Source organism: Schistocerca americana, chromosome 5 (assembly GCF_021461395.2).
Source record: "Schistocerca americana isolate TAMUIC-IGC-003095 chromosome 5, iqSchAmer2.1, whole genome shotgun sequence".
Classification (NCBI taxonomy): domain Eukaryota; kingdom Metazoa; phylum Arthropoda; class Insecta; order Orthoptera; family Acrididae; genus Schistocerca; species Schistocerca americana.
Window position 1 is genome coordinate 545,838,292 of NC_060123.1, and position 20,082 is coordinate 545,858,373.

The 20,082-nt window shown below is 46.7% G+C and overlaps 1 protein-coding gene across 1 annotated transcript in view; it reads left to right on the forward strand.

Moving 5' to 3' along the window:
- LOC124616516 overlaps nt 1–19,595 on the forward strand; it is a 96,944-nt gene extending 77,349 nt beyond the window's left edge. Inside the window, exons 3-6 of the mRNA XM_047144830.1 lie at nt 12,111–12,146; nt 12,229–12,361; nt 12,484–12,548; nt 19,385–19,595. Of these exons, the coding sequence (XP_047000786.1) occupies nt 12,111–12,146; nt 12,229–12,361; nt 12,484–12,548; nt 19,385–19,495 (345 nt within the window). The 3' untranslated portion in view covers nt 19,496–19,595. The remainder of the gene's footprint in view (nt 1–12,110; nt 12,147–12,228; nt 12,362–12,483; nt 12,549–19,384) is intronic.
- The last annotated feature ends 487 nt before the right edge of the window (nt 19,596–20,082 follow it).

Below are 20,082 nucleotides of genomic sequence, written 5' to 3' on the forward strand. Positions count from 1 at the left end.
TTAGCTCCCAGTCACTGTTGTTAGAGCACATGGAATCTAGTAAAACTCTAGGGGATGGGGGGGGGGGGGGGGGGGACACAGAAGAACCTGACAAAGATGCAGATAAAATAAGTAAAAAGGTTAGATGTCTTTGGACAAACCAGTTAAAGTTATAAAACGCAGAATACGAGCAGCTGCTCGAGCGTCATCAGCTAAAACATCTGGTAAAGTAGATGGCAGGGACAGGACAACACGAAATTGACTAAAACGGGGACACGACAATAAAACATGGCGCACTGTTAATGCCTGACCACAAGGGCACTGCGGGGCTGGGTCACCGGAGAGCAGGTAGCGGTGGCTAAACCGGCAATGCCCAATCCGCAACCTGGTCAGAAGGACCTCCTCTCGCCGAGATGGTCGGGAGGAGGTTGTCCAAGCAGTTGGGAGCGGTTTTACTGCCCGGAGCTTGTTTCCTTGGAGGGACGACCAAGCATCCCACCACAACGACACAAGCCTCTTACATACATCCCCACGAACGTCAGATGACGGGACACAATGGGAGGCTGGCCGAGGCAGGAGGACTGCAGCCTTGGCTGCAGCATCCGCAGCCTCATTCCCAGGCACTCCTACATGTCCGGGAACCCACACAAAGCTGACAGAACCACCAATATCAGCGAAAGAATGGAGAGACTGCTGTATCCGTTGAATCAAGGGATGGACCGGATAGGGAGCTCCAACGCTCTGAAGAGCACTGAGTGAGTCAGAGCAAAGTACATACGATGAATGGCGGTGGCGGCGGGCATACTGAACGGCCTGATGGAGAGCAAGAAGATCGGCTGTAAAGCTCGAACATTGGTCGAGGAGTCGGTATTTAAAGGTGGCGGCCCCGACGACAAAGGCACAGCCAACACCATCGTCAGTTTTGGAGCCATCGGTGTAAATAAAGGTGTGACCGGCAAGTCGAGCACGAAGTTCGACAAACCGTGAGCAATACACTGCAGCCGGAGTACCCTCCTTCGGGAGTGAGCTGAGGTCGAGATAAATATGAACCGGTGCCTGGAGCCAAGGTGGTGTCGGGCTCTCACTCTCTCTGATGGTGGTAGGGAGGGCAAAATCCAATTGTCGAAGCAGGCGACGGAAGCGGACTCCGGGGGACAGCAGGGCAGACACATACAACCCGTACTGACGGTCGAGAGAATCGGCGAAGAAGGACTGGTGAGAGGGGTGGTCGGGCATAGACAACAGCCGGCAGGCATACCGACACAGCAGTACATCGCGCCGGTAGGTCAATGGTAATTCGGCAGCTTCAGCATAAAGACTCTCGACAGGACTAGTGTAGAATGCTCCGGTCGCAAGACGTATCCCCCGATGGTGGATGGAGTTGAGCCGGCGTAATAGGGATGGCCGAGCGGACGAGTAGACGAAGCTCCCATAATCCAGCTTTGATCGGACAATGGACCGATACAAGCGAAGCAGGACAGTGCGATCCCCTCCCCAAGATGAACCGCTAAGAACACTGAGGACATTAAGGAAACGAGTACAACGGGCCGCCAAATAAGAGACATGTGGAGACCAACACAGTTTCCTGTCCAACGTGAGCCCTAGAAACTTTGTTGTTTCCACGAATGGGAGAACAACGAGACCGAGAGGTAAGGATGGCGGAAGGAACGCTTTATATCGCCAAAAGTTGATACAAACCGTCTTCTCTTCAGAGAACCGGAAGCCATTTGCCATGCTCCATGAGTAGAGACTGTCTAGACAACGCTGAAGGCAGCGCTCCAGGAGGCGTGTTCTCTGGGCACTGCAGTAGATCGCGAAGTCATCGACAAAGAGAGAGCCTGAGACATTAGGTGGAATACAATCCATAATTCGATTGATCGCGATGGCAAAAAGGGCTACGCTCAAGACGGAGCCCTGAGGCACTCTGTTCTCCTGGAGGAAGACGTTGGACAATACGGAACCCACACGTACCCTAAACTTTCGATCCGTTAAAAAGGAATCAATAAAAAGGGGCAGGCGACCGCGTAGGCCCCACCTGCGCATAGTGCGGAGGATACCTCCTCTCCAACAGGTATCATAAGCCTTCTCCAAGTCGAAGAACACGGCTGCCGTTTGGCGCCTTCGCAAAAAGTTGTTCATGATGAATGTCAACAAGGTCACAAGGTGGTCAACAGCGGAGCGGCGGCGACGAAAGCCGCATTGGACATTAGTAAGTAGTCGTCGAGATTCAAGAATCCAGACTAACCGAGCATTAACCATGCGCTCCATCACCTTACAGACACAGCTTGTAAGAGAAATGGGGCGGTAACTAGAAGGAAGGTGTCTATCCTTCCTGGGTTTGGATATAGGAACAGCGACAGCGTCACGCCAACGCATGGGGACCTGACCTTCGGTCCAGACGCGATTGTAGGTACGAAGAAGGAAGCTTTTGCCCGCCGGAGAATGGTGTGCCAGCATCTGAACGTGAATGGCATCTGGCCCCGGAGCAGAGGATCGGGACAGTGCAAGCGCACGTTCGAGTTCCCGCAGAGTAAAGGGGGCATTATAAGTTTCCAGATTCAGCGAGTGGAAGGAAGGCCGCTGAGCCTCTTCTGCCTCTTTCCTGGGAAGGAAGGCAGGGTGGTAATGGGCCGAGCTTGAAACCTCCGCGAAAAAGCGGCCAAAGGCGTTGGAGACAGCCACAGGATCAACAAGGACCTCATTATCTGAGGTCAGGCCAGGTACCGAGGAGTGGGCCTTAATGCCCGACAACCGGCGCAGGCCACCCCAAACGACGGAAGAGGGAGTAAAACTGTTAAAGGAGCTGGTGAAAGAGGCCCAACAAGCTCTTTTGCTGTCTTTGATGACTCTACGGCATTGCGCTCGGAGTCGTTTGTATGCAATACAATTCGCCAACGTAGGATGGCGGCGAAAGGTGCGTAAAGCACGTCGTCGAGCACGGATAGCGTCCCTACAAGCCTCGTTCCACCAGGGGACGGAAACGCGACGTGAAGAAGAGGTAGTACAAGGAATGGAACGTTCGGCAGCATTGATGATAACAGCCGTGAGGTATTCGACCTGACTGTCACAACTGAGAAAATCGTGGTCCGGAAAGGCCGCCAGGGAGGAGTAAAGTCCCCAGTCAGCTTTCAGTATGTTCCAGCGCGAAGGACGTGGGGATGGGGTGTGGTGCAGGAGACGAACGACACAGGGGAAATGGTCGCTCGAATAGGTGTCAGAAAGGACATACCACTCGAACCAACGGCCAAGAGTGGTAGAACAGATCGAGAGGTCCAAGTGGGAATAGGTATGAGTAGAGTCCGAGAGGAATGTCGGGGCGCCGGTATTGAGGCAGACAAGATTGAGATGGTTGAAGACATCCTCCAAGAGTGAGCCTCTTTGACAGAATGCAGGAGAGCCCCAAAGGGGGTGATGGGCATTGAAGTCGCCAAACAATAAAAACGGTGGGGGAAGCTGAACGATCAGGTGCATCATGTCAGCCCGACTAACAGCAGATTACGGTGGAGTGTAGATGGTACAAACTGAAAAAGTAAAAGCAGAAAGAGTAATACGGACAGAAATTGCTTGGAGTGGGGTGGTCAATGGGATGGGATGGTAATAGACATCGTCCCGAACGAGCAACATGACCCCACCATGAGCTGGGATACCGTCCACAGGGGTGAAGTCATACCACTCTGAGGTATTGTGGCTAAAGGCAATACGGTCAGTCAGGCGAACTTGGTTTCCTGGAGACCAAGGACGAGCGGACAGTGCAGGCGGAGGAGCAGTTGTAATTCCTCCCGATTAGATCGAATACCTCTTATGTTCCAATGTAACAAGGCCATCGCTAGTCAAAAAGTTAGGGGAACGAGATGGGGGAAGAGCTGGTCACCTCGAAGGCCGCGGACGGCCAGGTTGCGAGGGAACAACGCTACAACCGGCGGGAGGCGGATCCGGTTCCATCGAGTCGTCGCCAGCTGCGGCCGCTGTCACTGGTTGTGTAGGAGGGGCAGCATCATTTGCTGACGAGAGGGCAGCTGAGTGCCTGGCAGCAGAGCGTCCCAGCGAAACTGAGGACGGCCGGGAGCAGCGACTCACAGATGGAGCGTCAGACAAAACGCGCCGGGGTGGAGAGGGGGATAGAGACTTCTTCTCTGAGGCCTTCTTGGAAGGCCGAGGAGGCACAGGGATGGTGGGCTGGACCCGAAGAAGGTCCTCACGCGCGGGGTGCGTTTTGGAACGCCGGACCTCAGAAGCTGGGGTCCGGAACGTTTCCCCGATGGACACCCGAGAAGAGGATCGCTTCTCAGGTGGCTGGGGGAGAGGAGGAGGAGGAAGGGTGGCCCCTGGGGCAGAGGGGACAGTGGCCACGGGGGAGGAGGATTTGGAAGGGAGGGATTTGGGAGGTGGAGGCAGAGCCCCCTGATGGGCGGAGGAGGCGGAGGGGGGACAGGATAGGGGTGAGGATACCGCGGAAGGAGTGGACACAACTGAGGCAAACGAAGTGGTCAACGGCACGGGATGGAGGCGGTCATACTTCTTCCTGACCTCAGAATAAGAGAGCCGATCCAAAGTTTTGAGTTCTAGTATCTTCTTCTCCTTCTGATATGCTCGGCAGTCTGAGGATCTAGGCGAGTGGACACCAGGACAATTAATGCACCGAGGTGGTGGGGTGCATGTATGTTCCTCATGAAGAGGACGTCCACAATCGCCACAAAGGGGCTCAGCCTCACAGTGTGACGACATGTGCCCAAAGCGCAAACACCGAAAACAGCGCATAGGAGGCGGGACGTAAGGTCGCACGTCGCACCGGTAGCACATCACCTTTACCTTCACTGGGAGAACGTCCCCCTCGAAGGCGAGGATAAAGGCCCCGGTGTCGATGCGACGGTCTTTGGGGCCGCGCTGGACTCGCCGGACGAAATGCGCGCCTCGGCGCTCCAGGTTGGCCCTGAACTCCTCATCAGATTGTAGCAGGAGGTCACGATGAAAAATTACCCCCGGTCCTATTTAGTGCCAGATGTGGGACAATGGATACAGGGATGTCCCCTAGGCGGTCGCACGCCTGGAGCGCCGCCGACTGTGTGGCGGAGGTGGTCTTGATAAGAACGGACCCTGAACGCATCTTGCTGAGAGCCTCGATTTCCCCGAAGATGTCCTCAATGTGCTGAACAAAGAACATGGGCTTGGAGGCGGCGAACGTCCCCCCATCGGTTCGAGAACAGACCAAATAGCGGGGGAAGTACTTCGCCCCAAGCCGGCGGGCCTGCCCCTCCTCCCAGGGAGTGGCCAAGGGAGAAAGGGCAGGAGAACCAGAACTAGAAACGGTACCTTTTCTTTTGAAAGACTCGGCCGCAGAGCGACCTGATACGTGTTGACGTTTCATCTGCGAAACGTCCGCCCCGATACCACCTACTCCAACCAGGGGCTCTCCCCACGGGCGCCACCCAGCCGCAGCAAGGGCCACCTGGCAGGATGACCATTGCCGGGAGTCCTTATGCCCCAAGGAGACGGGCATCTAATCCTCGGCCAACGTGGGGAGGATGCAGCTCAGGTATTGGCAGTACGGTCCCTGTGTTGTCAGGGGGCTACAACCTAGAGGGTACATGACGACCCCACCACAACGGGCTGGCTACCGTGCTGAATTTCTGGTGCCATGGAAAGTCCATCATGATCGCTGGTGCAGATGGAGACGTACTATGGGCGTAACTTGGACAACCCATCAGGCGTTTAGGCCCAATTTGAGGAATAGTGGGTATGGTTACAACGCCAGTACAATGCTGAGTGCCAAGGTCTTAGTGCACTTAGGTCCAGTGGTACACCACGTAAGGTGTCCTTCCCCAAAAGGCTCGTACTTCTGTGGAATTTTGAAAAATGGAGGTCAAACCCCAAGGGGGACCATCACATGGATGGCCGAAACGGTTGAAACTCCTTTTAGTCGCCTCTTACGACAGGCAGGAATACCATGGGCCTATTCTTACCCCGGACCTGCAGGGGGGGAAAGTATGTGTTTCCGGACCTGTGTTTATTGGGCTTAATTTTCTTCTTTCGATGAGTAATAGATCTCTCAACTTATCCGACACTTTTTTGAACATCCCGTATAAGCAACAAGTTAAAACAGCTGTTCAAAATTCATATGTGGATCATCTGCGTTAATAACAATCATTTTTCCAATAGAACAACTCCGCTTCCTTAATGTAACTTAATATTTGCATCACTCACTAGCGGAATCATGTACAGGATGTAGAACGTAAAATAGACAACAGGAATTACAGGATAGTTCTAATGAACCGTTCGCTGCTTAAGAGGGCCCCCATGAGAAACGATTGATCATAGGTCAATGAAACTTTGTGGAAACGTTTGTAAGGACAGGCGGAAGCGAAAAACGAATAAACTATTAAGGAAACACATGCTAATTTCCGCTTGAGAGGGTAATATTTGCTAATTGCTTATCTCGTTTGCGTCAGAGATTACAAACGTTATTCAATGTGACGACAGTTTACACAAACGGCAGCCTGGAAAGGCACTAGATATTGCTCTACTGCCGCCATAAATACGGGTAAATGATGGAGTAGTCAGATGTCGTGACGCAGCTTGTGTACTGGTTGAGGAACGCAGACTGCGTCCAGCATTCTCAGTCTTAGCAACAATAAGTTCCTCAACAATTTACGGCGCAATTGGCCGTCGGCCTCTCCCAGGATCAATTCCCAAATCGCTAGTTAATTCGAAATTCCAAATCAAATTCTTCAAGGCCGGTGAGTAAAGACGACCTCTCCATGTTCTTTTAATGCATCGATTCCCTCGAAGAGCATCAGCACTATCGCTGTTGTTTTGATAAAACAGATTTACGAAAAAAACGGGGCTCAACTTCTCCAGGCCCATGTTGGGTATCTGAAACTGTAATGCAGACTCGCTTGTGTTTCAGCCCAACGTCGCCACACCAGTACCGGCGCCTTACGCCAAGTCATGACACAGACACTACTAACGACGGAAATCCTGCAGCGCACAGTCTGAGCCTTATTCCTATAAAAATGGGTTCCCATCCTGTAAACAGTTTCCTGCCTACACTGACTCAATTAGGGAAATTTTGACCAAAGCCAACTTCTTCATTATTTTAATGATAGATAAAAATGCTACAGACAGCTGCTGATACAGGTGATAGCAATGCTTGATTTGTATTGCTCAGTTGTGCATTACTCTTAGGATTAAAATGTAGTTGGCTCGTCCACTGTCCATTACCATGCAGTCACCAGATATGTGCGTGCGGCTTTTTCCTTTGGTTTTCTGGATAAGTTGGTTTTTCCACTTAAAGGGACACCCGTCTCTTGCTAGAGTAGTCAGGAGTTGGAGCTACCACTTTAAGATCTCCTGACCCTCCTTATTTCGATAAAACGTTAGCCAGAACGTCCCAGTTAATAAGCCGGGAGCTCGCCTTTCATCCCTTCCCACTCCTCCGTCTTGTCCTAATGAGAGTGTTCAGTACCCAGGGGCTACACAATTTCCACGTTCGTGCACGTGGGAGTAGTATTTGTTGGTAGGGCCGAGAAGCGATCGCTGAGGTCTTACCCGAAGTTTCAGTGTCTCTAAACCACTATATGATAGTAACACAGTTAAAATAAATGAAAAGTTATTGACTGTAAACCAGTGGCTAAAACAAGGGTGTGGTCACTCACCAAATAAAGTTTTAGAAGAAGATGGACTTGGATAGGAACAAATTTATTGGCATTATTTGCAGACGACCAGTTTCTCCGAGCAGGCAGTGAAATCGTTATACAAGAAAATGTCTTTAAATTGAATAACATTTTACAAACATGTTGAATGTTCATGTATGTAAATGAAACAAAAGTAATGGCAATGGAAAGTTAACACATAAGAAGAGAAAAAGTAGTAATAGATAATAAGATAATAGGTGAAGTAAATTTGTTAAATCATCGCGGGACAGAGATACCAATGTACAAAATTAATTCAGGTGTGCTGCCTTCACTACTTCATCCCTTAGTTACCCATTCGTCTTCTACTGTATTTCTTTCCCCCATTCCTGTCAATTGTTCCCTTATGCTCTCCCTGAAACTCTGTACAACCTCTGGCTCTTTCAGTTTATCCAGGTCCCATCTCCTTAAATTCCCACCTTTTTGCAGTTTCTTCAGTTTTAATCTACAGTTCATAACCAATAGATTGTGGTCAGAGTCCACATCTGCCCCTGGAAATGTCCTACAATTTAAAATCGGGTTCTTAAATCTCTGTCTTACCATTATATAATCTATCTGATACCTTTTAGTATCTCCAGGATTCTTCCATGTATACAACCTTCTTTTATGATTCTTGAACCAAGTGTTAGCTATGATTAAGTTATGCTCTGTGCAAAATTCTACCAGACGGCTTCCTCTTTCATTTCTTAGCCCCAATCCATATTCACCTACTATGTTTCCTTCTCTCCCTTTTCCTACTGTCGAATTCCAGTCACCCATGACTATTAAATTTTCGTCTCCCTTCACTACCTGAGTAATTTCTTTTATCTCATCATACATTTCTTCACTTTCTTCGTCATCTGCAGAGCTAGTTGGCATATAAACTTGTACTACTGTAGTAGGCATGGGCGTCGTGTCTATCTTGGCCATTATAATACGTTCACTATGCTGTTTGTAGTAGCTTACCCGCACTCCTATTTTTTATTCATTATTAAACCTACTCCTGCATTACCCCTATTTGATTTTGTATTTATAACCCTGTATTCACCTGACCAGAAGTCTCGTTCCTCCTGCCACCGAACTTCACTAATTCCCACTATATCTAACTTTAACCTATCCATTTCCCTTTTTAAACTTTCTAACCTGCCTGCCCGATTAAGGAATCTGACATTGCACGCTCCGATCCGTAGAATGCCAGTTTTCTTTCTCCTGATAACGACATCCTCCTGAGTAGTCCCCGCCCGGAGATCCGAATGGGGGACTATTTTACCTCCGGAATATTTTACCCAAGAGGACGCCATCACCATTTAACCATACAGTAAAGCTGCATGCCCTCGGGAAAAATTACGGCTGTAGTATCCCCTTGCTTTCAGCCGTTCGCAGTACCACAACAGCAAGGCCGTTTTGGTTAGTGTTACAAGGCCAGATCAGTCAATCATCCAGACTGTTGCCCCTGCAACTACTGAGAAGGCTGCTGCCCCTCTTCAGGAACCACACGTTTGTCTGGACTCTCAACAGATACCCCTCCGTTGTGGTTGTACCTACGGTACGGCTATCTGTATCGTTGAGGCACGCAAGCCTCCCCACCAACGGCAAGGTCCATGGTTCATGGGGGGGAGGAGGTCTCTTGTTCTATCCATTTCATTTTTTGATATACGTTGATCCACGGTTGGGAATACATGGGCTATTTAGCCTCGACCCATGTATAAACTTTCTCGTATTCGTATGCGCATGCGCATTCGAGTAACTTCCCTTGTCTTGCGCTTGTGCATACATAGCAATATTGTAAGTGAGCGACCGTTTGTAGCTGCAGTTTATGGCGGGTCATGGCCCATCGAACATAGGCCGGTGTGAGGTGGAGCGTACGCCATTAAGTTAAGTAGTGGTTTTGACTTTGTACATACGTACTGTTTGCATTTTTCTTTTGTTTTTCGTTTATAAATGTATAGCTGTGGTGTTCTTTTAATCATTGACAAAGGTCTTCATAGGGTTTTATTGTCGTTCTGAAGAAGGTGTAGTTATCTACGCCGAAACCTGGGTTAACACTTAACACTAGGTGCTTTTTTTCGCAATCGACGCGGGTTTTTAGTTTTTTAATGTACTGACACCAACTCCTTGAAATAGAAAAAGACGAAAACTAAAATGTAGTGGAACCAGATTCTACAAAGTCAAATTATCTGTGGTGTACGACAACGTATTCTTGTCTTTTTTAAGTTACGATTGGACAGTACATAGTATTAGTTTGCAGACCATACCAAAAGGTGTTCTAGACACATCAGAACAGTTATCAATGTAGAAACAGATGGCATGTGTCGTGTCTTACATGGGAAAGACTATGAAAACAGTCGACGAAAGATGCAAGGAACATCAGTGACAATCCGACTAAAACAACCAATCAAATCAGCTGTCGGTCAGACACTGCCTCCAATATAATCATGAAATGAAACGTGATGAAATCACTATCGTGAAGCGAACGCAAAGTTTCTGGGACAGCTTAATTAAGGCTTCTGTTGGTCCATCACGGACAGCGGACAGAGGACATCATCTGGTTAAGTAACTGTCAATATCAATGAATTTTTCCAACAACCGTGTAACTAAGATGTTTTTTAATTTCATTTTGACGACAACCAGTTTCGGCATTCCTCTACGCCATAGGACGTGAAGATGTCATAGTGGTATGCCGGATTTGGTGGCATAGTGGGATGCCGAAATTGGTTGTCGAAATAAAATAAAATAACATTTAGTTACAGTGATATTGGAGAATTTCATTGATATTGATAACTGCAAAATTATGGAGTCTATCGAAAAAAAGATGTAAAACCCAACTCATAAGGACATACTTTTCAATTTAAACGAGACTTGGGTTCGGGCACTTAGTTTATTAAGATCTCGCCGGCCTTCACATCCAGAAGAGCTAGGAAACATTGAGAAAATTTGCGTTTCACTGATATTAATGCGAGCTCTGAAACCCAAAAGAGCATCAAAAGACGTAGTGGGCGTCGGGAGTCGAACTTGGCTGCAAATTGCAGCGCCACACCAACAATAGTTCATTCTGGTTGGAGTCGAGGCAGCGAGCGCGTGTAACAGCAAAACTAGCAGCACCTAAAGACGATAGATAGGTCGATCACTGAAATAGTGTGGACAAAATGGAAACAACTGGGTAGAACACCCAGAAGCAATCCATTAATCAATCGCGACGAGAAATACCAGCACAAGTCCAAATTCCACCACACAGAGCACTCCAGTAGACAGATTGCCACCTGTTGACCCGGTGAGGGAGTACCCCAATATTGAGTACATGATGCAACTGGCTGGGCTGGAAGAGCCGATTACCCTGGCCACTGCCTTACGACATGTGGTCCGAGTAGGACACGAAGAGGGTAGGAGCGTCACCTTCTCGGTAATGGAGGCTGTGGACAGAACACAGCTATAGTCAGTGATCTCCCCACTGACTTCGGAGCCCTGCGGGACCTGCTAAAGAAAGTCTTTGAGAGACAAGGTGAGAAGTTTGACCTCAAGGACATCTAGGAACAGGCTGTACCGGCAAATGGACGAATTGCATTCGACTGGAGCAAGACCTGGCCAGACGATCATATGCACACATTCTTTCCCTGATGACTGAAATAACTATTGGACAGTTAAACGCTCACAATAGCCGACTTGTGATGCAGGAGCTCCGTAGGGAGGTGGAAGAGAGGAGACTGGATGTGCTCTGCCTACAGGAGCCGTACTCCCAAGTTGGGAAAATAGCTTTTGCTGCCGCAACATGGCAAATCGTCAGCAGAGGAGATGAACCAAGAGCGGCGATAGTTATCACAAATAAACTTCTGAGGGTCACTACACTCTCGCAGTTCACGACTAGTCACTGCAACGTCGTGGAGCTTCAATCTCCAGTGGGAGTAATCATTCTTATAAACATGTATTTCCAATATGGAGATGACATTGAACAACATCTAGAACATCTGGCAAGAGTTACCGCGGCGTTGCAGGGACGGAAGGTAGTCACAACTGCTGACATCAACGCAAAATCCCCCCTGTGGGGGGATTTTAAGTCCCATAGTGCTCAGAGCCATTTTTGAACTAATCTGCCAGGCGGATTCGTGCCAGAGACTGGCACGCCTTCCCGCTAGGGAAGCATCGCGTTAGACCGCGCGGCTAGCCGGGCGGGCTTCCGTCCACCATACTATTCGATCTTGTAAAAAATATTAAAAGCTCACGCACAATACGTATCGCTTCACACTTTTTGTTTCTCCATGAAAGCCTACATGTAGTTCCCATTGCTTGTTTTAAGGTATTCCCTGAGTAATGACTAAAGCAGCGTCTGCATAGATTGTTTCCTGTTGGTCTTGTGTTTTTGCTTCTGTTTGCAATGCAAAATGAATTATTTTGAAAGAATTTTCTTCGTTTGTTTCGTGATAATAACTTTCAATGCGTATTTTCAACGTTTTTATTGTTATTTTTCAGTGCTTCATCAACTGCATCGCACAGAGTGAAGGTCTGGTGAGTTCCCCAATTGGGTCAACGTCCCGTCAGCGAGCATAAGTTACCTGCCGCCACGTGCATATGTCGCCCTTCATTTCAGGTATCGAACGGCAACCTCTCGATGAGCGCCACTATAGCCTACTTCGACCGCCAGACGGCGCTTATGAGGCAGATGGGCGTCATCGTTGACGGCACCACCTTCAATGCCCTGCGACAAAACTGTTTCACTCTAGGTTCGTGCTGGAATAGTCGATCTCTAAAGAGCAATTTTTTTTTTTTTTTTTTACATAGCAGAGAATACGAACTTTCTGTAGCTAGTAGTCATGCTGAGAAATACTTGCTTTTTATGTTAAAGGAACCAATGCAACATGTGACGCAGTATATCAGCAGTTCCTCTGTGTGAGACGAGCTCTACAGTCGGTATGTTACACGGACCTCTCTATTCAGTTTCTAGGTTCGCCTTTCTGGCTACTGGCATTCTTTAGACGCGTCTTGTAATCCATGTAACTTGAAGCGATGTTGCTTCCTTATCTTGTTTGTGATTTAGTAAACACATTCTGTACATCCTGGTAACAGGGCACTTCAAATGTATTCAGAATGAATAGATATATTGAGTTTGTGGTTTTCACCAAGCTACAGCGGACAATATTGTGATTTTCCTAATGTTAGCAAGTAATTTTTATCGTTTATAGTTGCTGAATTACGACAACGACTATGTTTTTCTTCCTTTAATCGAACTATACACTTTTTCTATGGCATTTTAAAGAAGTTTCTAAGAGAATTTGAACAACATAGAATGTACGGGACTCAATAAGGTATTTACCTGTGGGCTTGAAGCCCATCAGTCTATGTTCTGCTGTTGTAGCAATCAGATAACATGCTCTTAAAGCTACTGAGACGTTCACAGTGTACACGACAGTCGAAAAAGTGAGTATCATTTATGACGAATGTCGCCAAACTATTATAGCATCGGTGCACACGTATGCTGAAGGGATATCCAGATCGTGCCAAGCACTCACGATCTGTCTTCGCAAACACTATACATATTAAGAAAAATAACAAAAATAAAAAAGCTCTAGAGACTGTAAATGTGGAGAATAAAATACGTCTTGCGAAAAGAACAACAACTGATGAAGGAAATGAAACTAACTTACTCGCAACAGGAACATACCAAGTAAATATCACCAATAGGCATCCCGGGAGTGCGAGAGGGATCAACTAAACTGGCGTCCTGCAAACTCCACATTCCATCAGATTTCATCTTAAAATTTCAGTGCATCTACAGCTTCATGGAAATGACTTCCAAAATTGGATACAGCTCTCCGAATGTTATCTACGAAAATAGCAAATTGATGTTCCATATCTATACATAATTTTTGTATGGGAAGAAGCATTGTTCACAAATCAAAGGCAAGTCAGTCCTCACAATATTGCAATATGCACTAATCGGTAGATGAAAATTCGCGCTTACTTAAAGAAGTGGATAGAAACTAAGATCTTGGTGTACCAACATTTGGTGAGTGTTTTTTGAGACCCGCATCATTGGTCCCGGTTTTATTGATAGGAATCATAAGTATACACAAGTACTTCGAGTTCCTAAGATATGTTGCTGTCGCAGTTACTGGAGAACACTCCACTCGATAATAAGCAGTGTGGTAGCAATATGACGGATGTCCCTCCCATTTCGCATGCTTAGTGACGTCCTCTCAAGAAACATTTGGAGAGCATTGGAACGGTCATTCTGAAAACAGAAAATGATCTACACACTCACGGAACTTAACTCACCTGTTTTGTGGCGAAAAGTAAACCAAGAAGTCTATTAGGAAACACCGGCAACTCCTGAGGCATGAAGTGCCTTATAATTTGGGCCTGTGCTGCCACGAACTCCAGATGGAACTCAGTGTGCAGTGATGCTTCTTCAGAATCACTTTATAGCATGTATCAATACTCAGCGTCAATATTTTGAGCACTTGGTGTGATAGCCGTGATAATAAACACACGAACCACACCAGAGTTACATGTTTCCTTACATTTGGAATAATAGGTTCAAATGGCTCTGAGCACTATGGGACTCAACTGCTGAGGTCATTAGTCCCCTAGAACTTAGAACTAGTTAAACCTAACTAACCTAAGGACATCACAAACATCCATGCCCGAGGCAGGATTCGAACCTGCGGCCGTAGCGGTCTTGCGGTTCCAGACTGCAGCGCCTTTAACCGCACGGCCACTTCGGCCGGCTGGAATAATAGGGCAGACGTTTCTGGAAACTCTTTTACTGACGGAAGGACAGTAAACTGCACTGCTGTTACCCTGATAGTATTTGATAAAGTCCCACACATGTTATGTCGTTGATGTTCTCTGAAGTTCATTACAGATTTCAAAGAAGAGAGTATTAGTTTCATTAGGGAAAAAAGTCGATTCGTAATTCCCGGACAATAAGCAATAAAAGTTACTTTACAAAGTCAGAAAATTTGCCATATTGTGGAAAAATTCCACCTCGACATATTTATTCAGTACGGATATTTTTGAGGTGGCCTATATTAGTCACCTCTCAGTATTCACACAGGCTGATTCAGCTGTCAGTACCAATGTGTTTCATGCAACCCGCAATTCCATCAAATATCACACACAAGACTTCCGTACTCTTTCGCTCACTACACGCAAACTACGCTGAATCGCCAAACAAACTGGTACATTTCCCTAATATCGTATAAGGCACCAGCGAACACGTAGAAGTGCCTCAACACGACGTGGCATGGAACTGACTGATGTCTAAGATAATGCTGGAGTCGACTGACACCATGACTCCTGCAGGTCTGTCCACGAATCCGTAAGAGTACGTTGTGTGGCATAGCAAATATGCACAATAATGTTCATGTCTTGGGAGTTTAGTGGACAGTGGAAGTTATACTCAGAAGATTGTTCCTGGAGCCACTCTGTAGCAATTCTGGAAGTTTGGAGTGTCGAATTGTCCTGCTGGGATTGCCCAAGTCCGTCGCATTGTACTATGGACATGAATGAATGCAGATGATCGGACAGGAGGCTTACGTGCGAATCACCTGTCAGAGTCGTGTCTAGACGCATCAGGGGTCCCATATCGCTCCAACTGCACACACCCCACACAATTACAGAGCGTCCACCAGCTTGAACAATCCCCTGGTGACATGCGGGGTCCATGGATTCATTAGGTTGTCTCCATACCCATACGCGTTCATCCGCTCGATATAATTTGAAACGAGGCTTGTCCGACCTGGCAACATGTTCCAGTCATCAACAGTCCAATGTCAGTGTTGACGGGCCCAGGCGCGGCGTAAAGCTTTGTGTCGTGCAGTCATCGAGTGTACGTAAGTGGGCCTCCGGCTTCGAAAGCCCATATCGATGATGTTTCGTTGAATGGTTCGCACGCTGACACTTGTTGATGGTACAGCATTGAAATCTGCAGAAATTTTGTGAAAGGGTTGGGCTTCTGTCTCGTTGAACGATTCTCTGCAGTCGTCGTTGGTCCTGTTTTTGCAGGATCTTTCTCCGGCTGCAACGATGTCGGAGATTTGATATTTTAGCGGATTCCTGATATTCTCGGTACACTCATGAAATTGTAGAAAGGGAAAATCCCCACTTTATCCTTACCTCGGTAATGCTGTGTCCTATCGCTCGCGCGCCGACTATAAATAACACCACGCACGTGTCTCGGTATTTGAATAAGCATGCCTATATCAGTTTCTTTGGAGCTTCAAGTATATTAGCCCTACAGTACGAAATGAACAATTTCTTTTGTAGGAAATTTAAGTAGTGAAATTTCGTATTAGGATTCATTTCCGCTGGAGGCCGTGGGTTTGATGTTGTTCAAGAAAACCTCGTTTGATGATCACTTTTGTTCGTTATTCTTGAACAATTCGAAAACTACAGCTTCCATCTAAAATGAATCCCAGCAAAACTTTAACTTCATCAAATATCATACAAAAAGGTCCCGTTCAACTTCTCTGTAAGAGTACTTATTTATACACAGCGAGTGTGAGAGTATTGAAGTATTGCACATGGTATTTGAAGGCGCTGCAGGTGGCATAAAACTTATAGGTAGAGACAGCTGAATACGAGCTGTATCATTTCATTTGCAATTTATTGCGGCCTTCCAAAGAAACTCTGGCAAATTTCAAAGAAATTCATTAACTGTGTTGTGGAACTGTGTGTATGGTTATTTAAGGGTGTGTAAATTTAGTTCTTTGTCCTAATGTTGACAATTCGTAAATTTATATTCTCTTAACAATATTTTCTGCTTCCACAGAAGAGTTTGCCGTGATATGGTGGGAGGATAGAGATAAGCCAAGAGGGGGGACTTGTTTGAGGATACAGAGAGGGAGGCTCAAATTGCCCATTTTTCCTATCGCTTTGTATGGGAAACATCAATAAACGCCTTCAATTGGGTGTATTTAGTGTCCTTAATTGCTCTGAAGTTACTAAAGGGATTTAAATTCCATCTGTGGATCTACTTTCCGCCTTCGTAACTATGTGGTCAGCGTGTATGTCTGCTGTCCGGAAAACCACGTTCGATTCCCGGTAGTGCTACGGATTTTCCTTGGTCAGGAGGACAGGGAAGGGGTGCACACCACCTTGCATTGCCACCTGACGAGCTACTTGAGTGCAAAGTAGTAGCCCAAGGTCAAGAAAGTCGACAGCAGCCGGGAGCACCGCTTGCTGACACCACCCCCCTCAACAACGCACAGACACGGCGGTCGGGAGGTCGTGATTAGCCCATTGGAGCCAAAACGCGGAACTTTGGTTGCCATTTCACCTACTAAGATATATGTCTTTGTGTCGTCATAAGCTTTCCGTTTTATTGATTTAAAATATAGTCCGTAGTCTGGAGTGAAAAATACACTATCTGATCACAAGTATCCGGACTTCCCAAAAACACAGGTTTTTCATATTAGGTGAATTGTGCTGCCACCTACTGCCAGGTACTCCATATTAGCGACCTCTGTAGTCATTAGACTTCGTGAGAGAGCGGAATGGGGCGCTCCGCGGAACTCACGAACTTCGAGCCTGGTCAGGTGATTGGGTGTCACTTATGTCATACGTCTATCCGCGTGATGTCCATACTCCTAAACATCCCTAAGTCCATTGTTTCCGATGTGATAGCAAAGTGGAAACCTGAAGGGACACGTACAGCACAAAAGCGTACAGGCCGACCTCGTCTGTTGACTGACAAGAGACCGCCGACAGTTGAAGAGGGTCGTAATGTGTAATAGGTGGACATCTATCCCGATCATCACACAGGAATTCCAAACTGCATCAGGATCCACTGCAAGTAATATGACAGTTAAAGCGGGAGGTGAGAAACTTGGATTTCATGGTCATGCTCATAAGCCACACATCACGCTGGTAAATGTTGGTGTAAGAAGCGTAAACAATGGACGGCTGAACAGTGGAAAAACGTTGTGTGGAGTGACGAATCACAGCACACAAGGTGGCGATCAGATTGCAGGGTTTGGGTATGGCGAATACCCGGTGAACGTCATCTGCCAGCGTGTGTAGTGCCTACGGTAAAATTCGGAGGCGGTGGTGTTATGGTGTAGTGGTGTTTTTCATGGAGGGGGCTTGCTCCCCTTGTTGTTTCACATTACACTATCACAACACAGGCCAGAATTGATGTTTTAGAAATTTGTGGTAAGGACTATGGGACCAAACTGCTGAGCCGCGCGGGATTAGCCGAGCGGTCTACGGCGCTGCAGTCATGGATCGTGTGGCTGGTCCCGGTGGAAGTTCGAGTCCTCCTTCGGGCATGGGTGTGTGTGTTTGTCCTTAGGATAGTTCAGGTTAAGTAGTGTGTAAGCTTAGGGACTGATGACCCTAGCAGTTAAGTCCCATAGGATTTCACACACACCAAACTGCTGAGGTCATCGGTCCCTAGGCTTACGCACTACTTAATCTAACTTCAACTAACGTACGCTAAGGACAACGCACACACACACACACACACACACACACACACACACACACACACACACTTACACACACACATGCCCGAGGGAGTACTCGAACCTCCGACGGGGGAAGCCGCACGAACCGTGACGAGACGCCCAAGACCGCACAGCTACCCCGCGTGGCCATTGATGTTTTAAGCCCCTTCTTGCTTCCCACCGTTGGAGAGCAAATCGGGGATGGCGACTGCATCTTTCAACACTATCGACCACCTGTTCATTATTCACGGCCTGTGGCAGAGTGGTTACACGACAATAACATCCCTGTAATAGTCTGGTCTGCACAGAATGCTGACCTGAATCCTACAGAACACCTTTGCGATGTTATGTTTTGGAACGCCGACTTCGTGCCAGGCCTCACCGACCGACATCGATACCTCTCCTTAGTGCAGCACTCCGTAAAGAAAGGGCTGCCATTCCCCAAGAAACCCTCCAGCACCGGACTAAAAGTATGCCTGCGAGAGTGGAAGCTGTCACCAAGGCTTAAGGTGGGGCAACACCATACTGAATTCCAGCATTACCTATGGAGGGCGCCACGAACTTGTAAGTCGTTTTCAGCCAGGTGTCCGGATACTTTGATCACATAGTGTATTTACAATTTTGGTTACCCTTCTAGATCTAAAACAATTCGTTGCAAAAGTTTCAAATATCGGGAAAATTAGCAGTGGCTCAACAGTTGGCTTAAACTACTTGCAACTGACTCTTTAAAGTATTTGGCATACTCGTGAACAGATGCTAAAGCCTAATATGTTGCCATACACAACAGCCAAGCAGTTATTTTGTTAGGCATAACTGTCACGCATGGAACTACAAAAATTTACTTGCCTGAAAAGCAAGGTGGTTGAACTAAGCTGACAGAGGAAATTCAAAGATGACCGTTGTTCTCGACAGTATGAGGGTGTGAACAAACTGCAGTTAGAGACATTAGACGTAAGAGATTGTGCATCACAAAAACGCTTATTTTTAAAATACAGAGACAATATCCGCGAATGCGATTGAACAAAATTGTCATTTCTTTACATTTATACCCCGCATAAAGACCATATTTGTAAATTCAGAGACCTATGGGCGTATATGGAGACAGGTGAGGGTCGTGAATCCCGCGAATTGAGTAAGAAGTGGACAAACTGACACTGATATGCTAACAGTAGCTCTCATCCACCATAGAATGACTTACGGAGTAAAGATGTAGATGTAGATGTAGCTTTAAGATGCATGATCTGTATTTTCCAATGTTTACCACAGTTTTGTGCTGCCCCGTTTCCTTTATTTTTGCAGTCGATTTCGTACATTGGCCGAAGACGTCGAAGACAAGAACAACGACCTGAAGTTCCAGGAGTGGCCGCTATTTTCTACCTTGCATCGTCTCAAGTCACGAGAAACACATGAAGAAATCCATTCATCAGTTATCAAACTGCAATAACCTCATTGTTAGTATTCAATGTATTTGAACATGTTTTTGTGGGTGTATGTGTGTACATAAATTGTTTTTGACAGTATTTATCAGCTGTGTCATTTAAGTGGGCGTATGAAAAAAATCGAAATAAAGCATGCATCCTTCATCAGAATGTATGCTGAGCATGCAGCTCAGCATTTTAATCATGCATGTCAAACAAACAAGTTGGGTGCTATAAAATAAATAAAATAAATAAATAAAAAAAATATTGTTATTATTTTAAATATGTTAATTATTCTATCTGTATGATGGTGATTGTGATTGCAATTGTATTTGCTTATCTGGAACGTGGACGTTTAATTATTCGGTATCAGACGCTTGACAGTGGCTTTTTCGTAAAGGCAATGTTACTCATAGTTGACCGTGAAATAAAACTGAAATAATCGGACTTCGTAATTAAATCGTTTCCAAAGACTGCTGCGGTAGGTGCGGACTCATAATCTAAATCTCAATATTACAATAATTTGCCAGCCATGCCAATACGTCGTACAGAGGTGATTGTCTACTAAACATAAAAAAG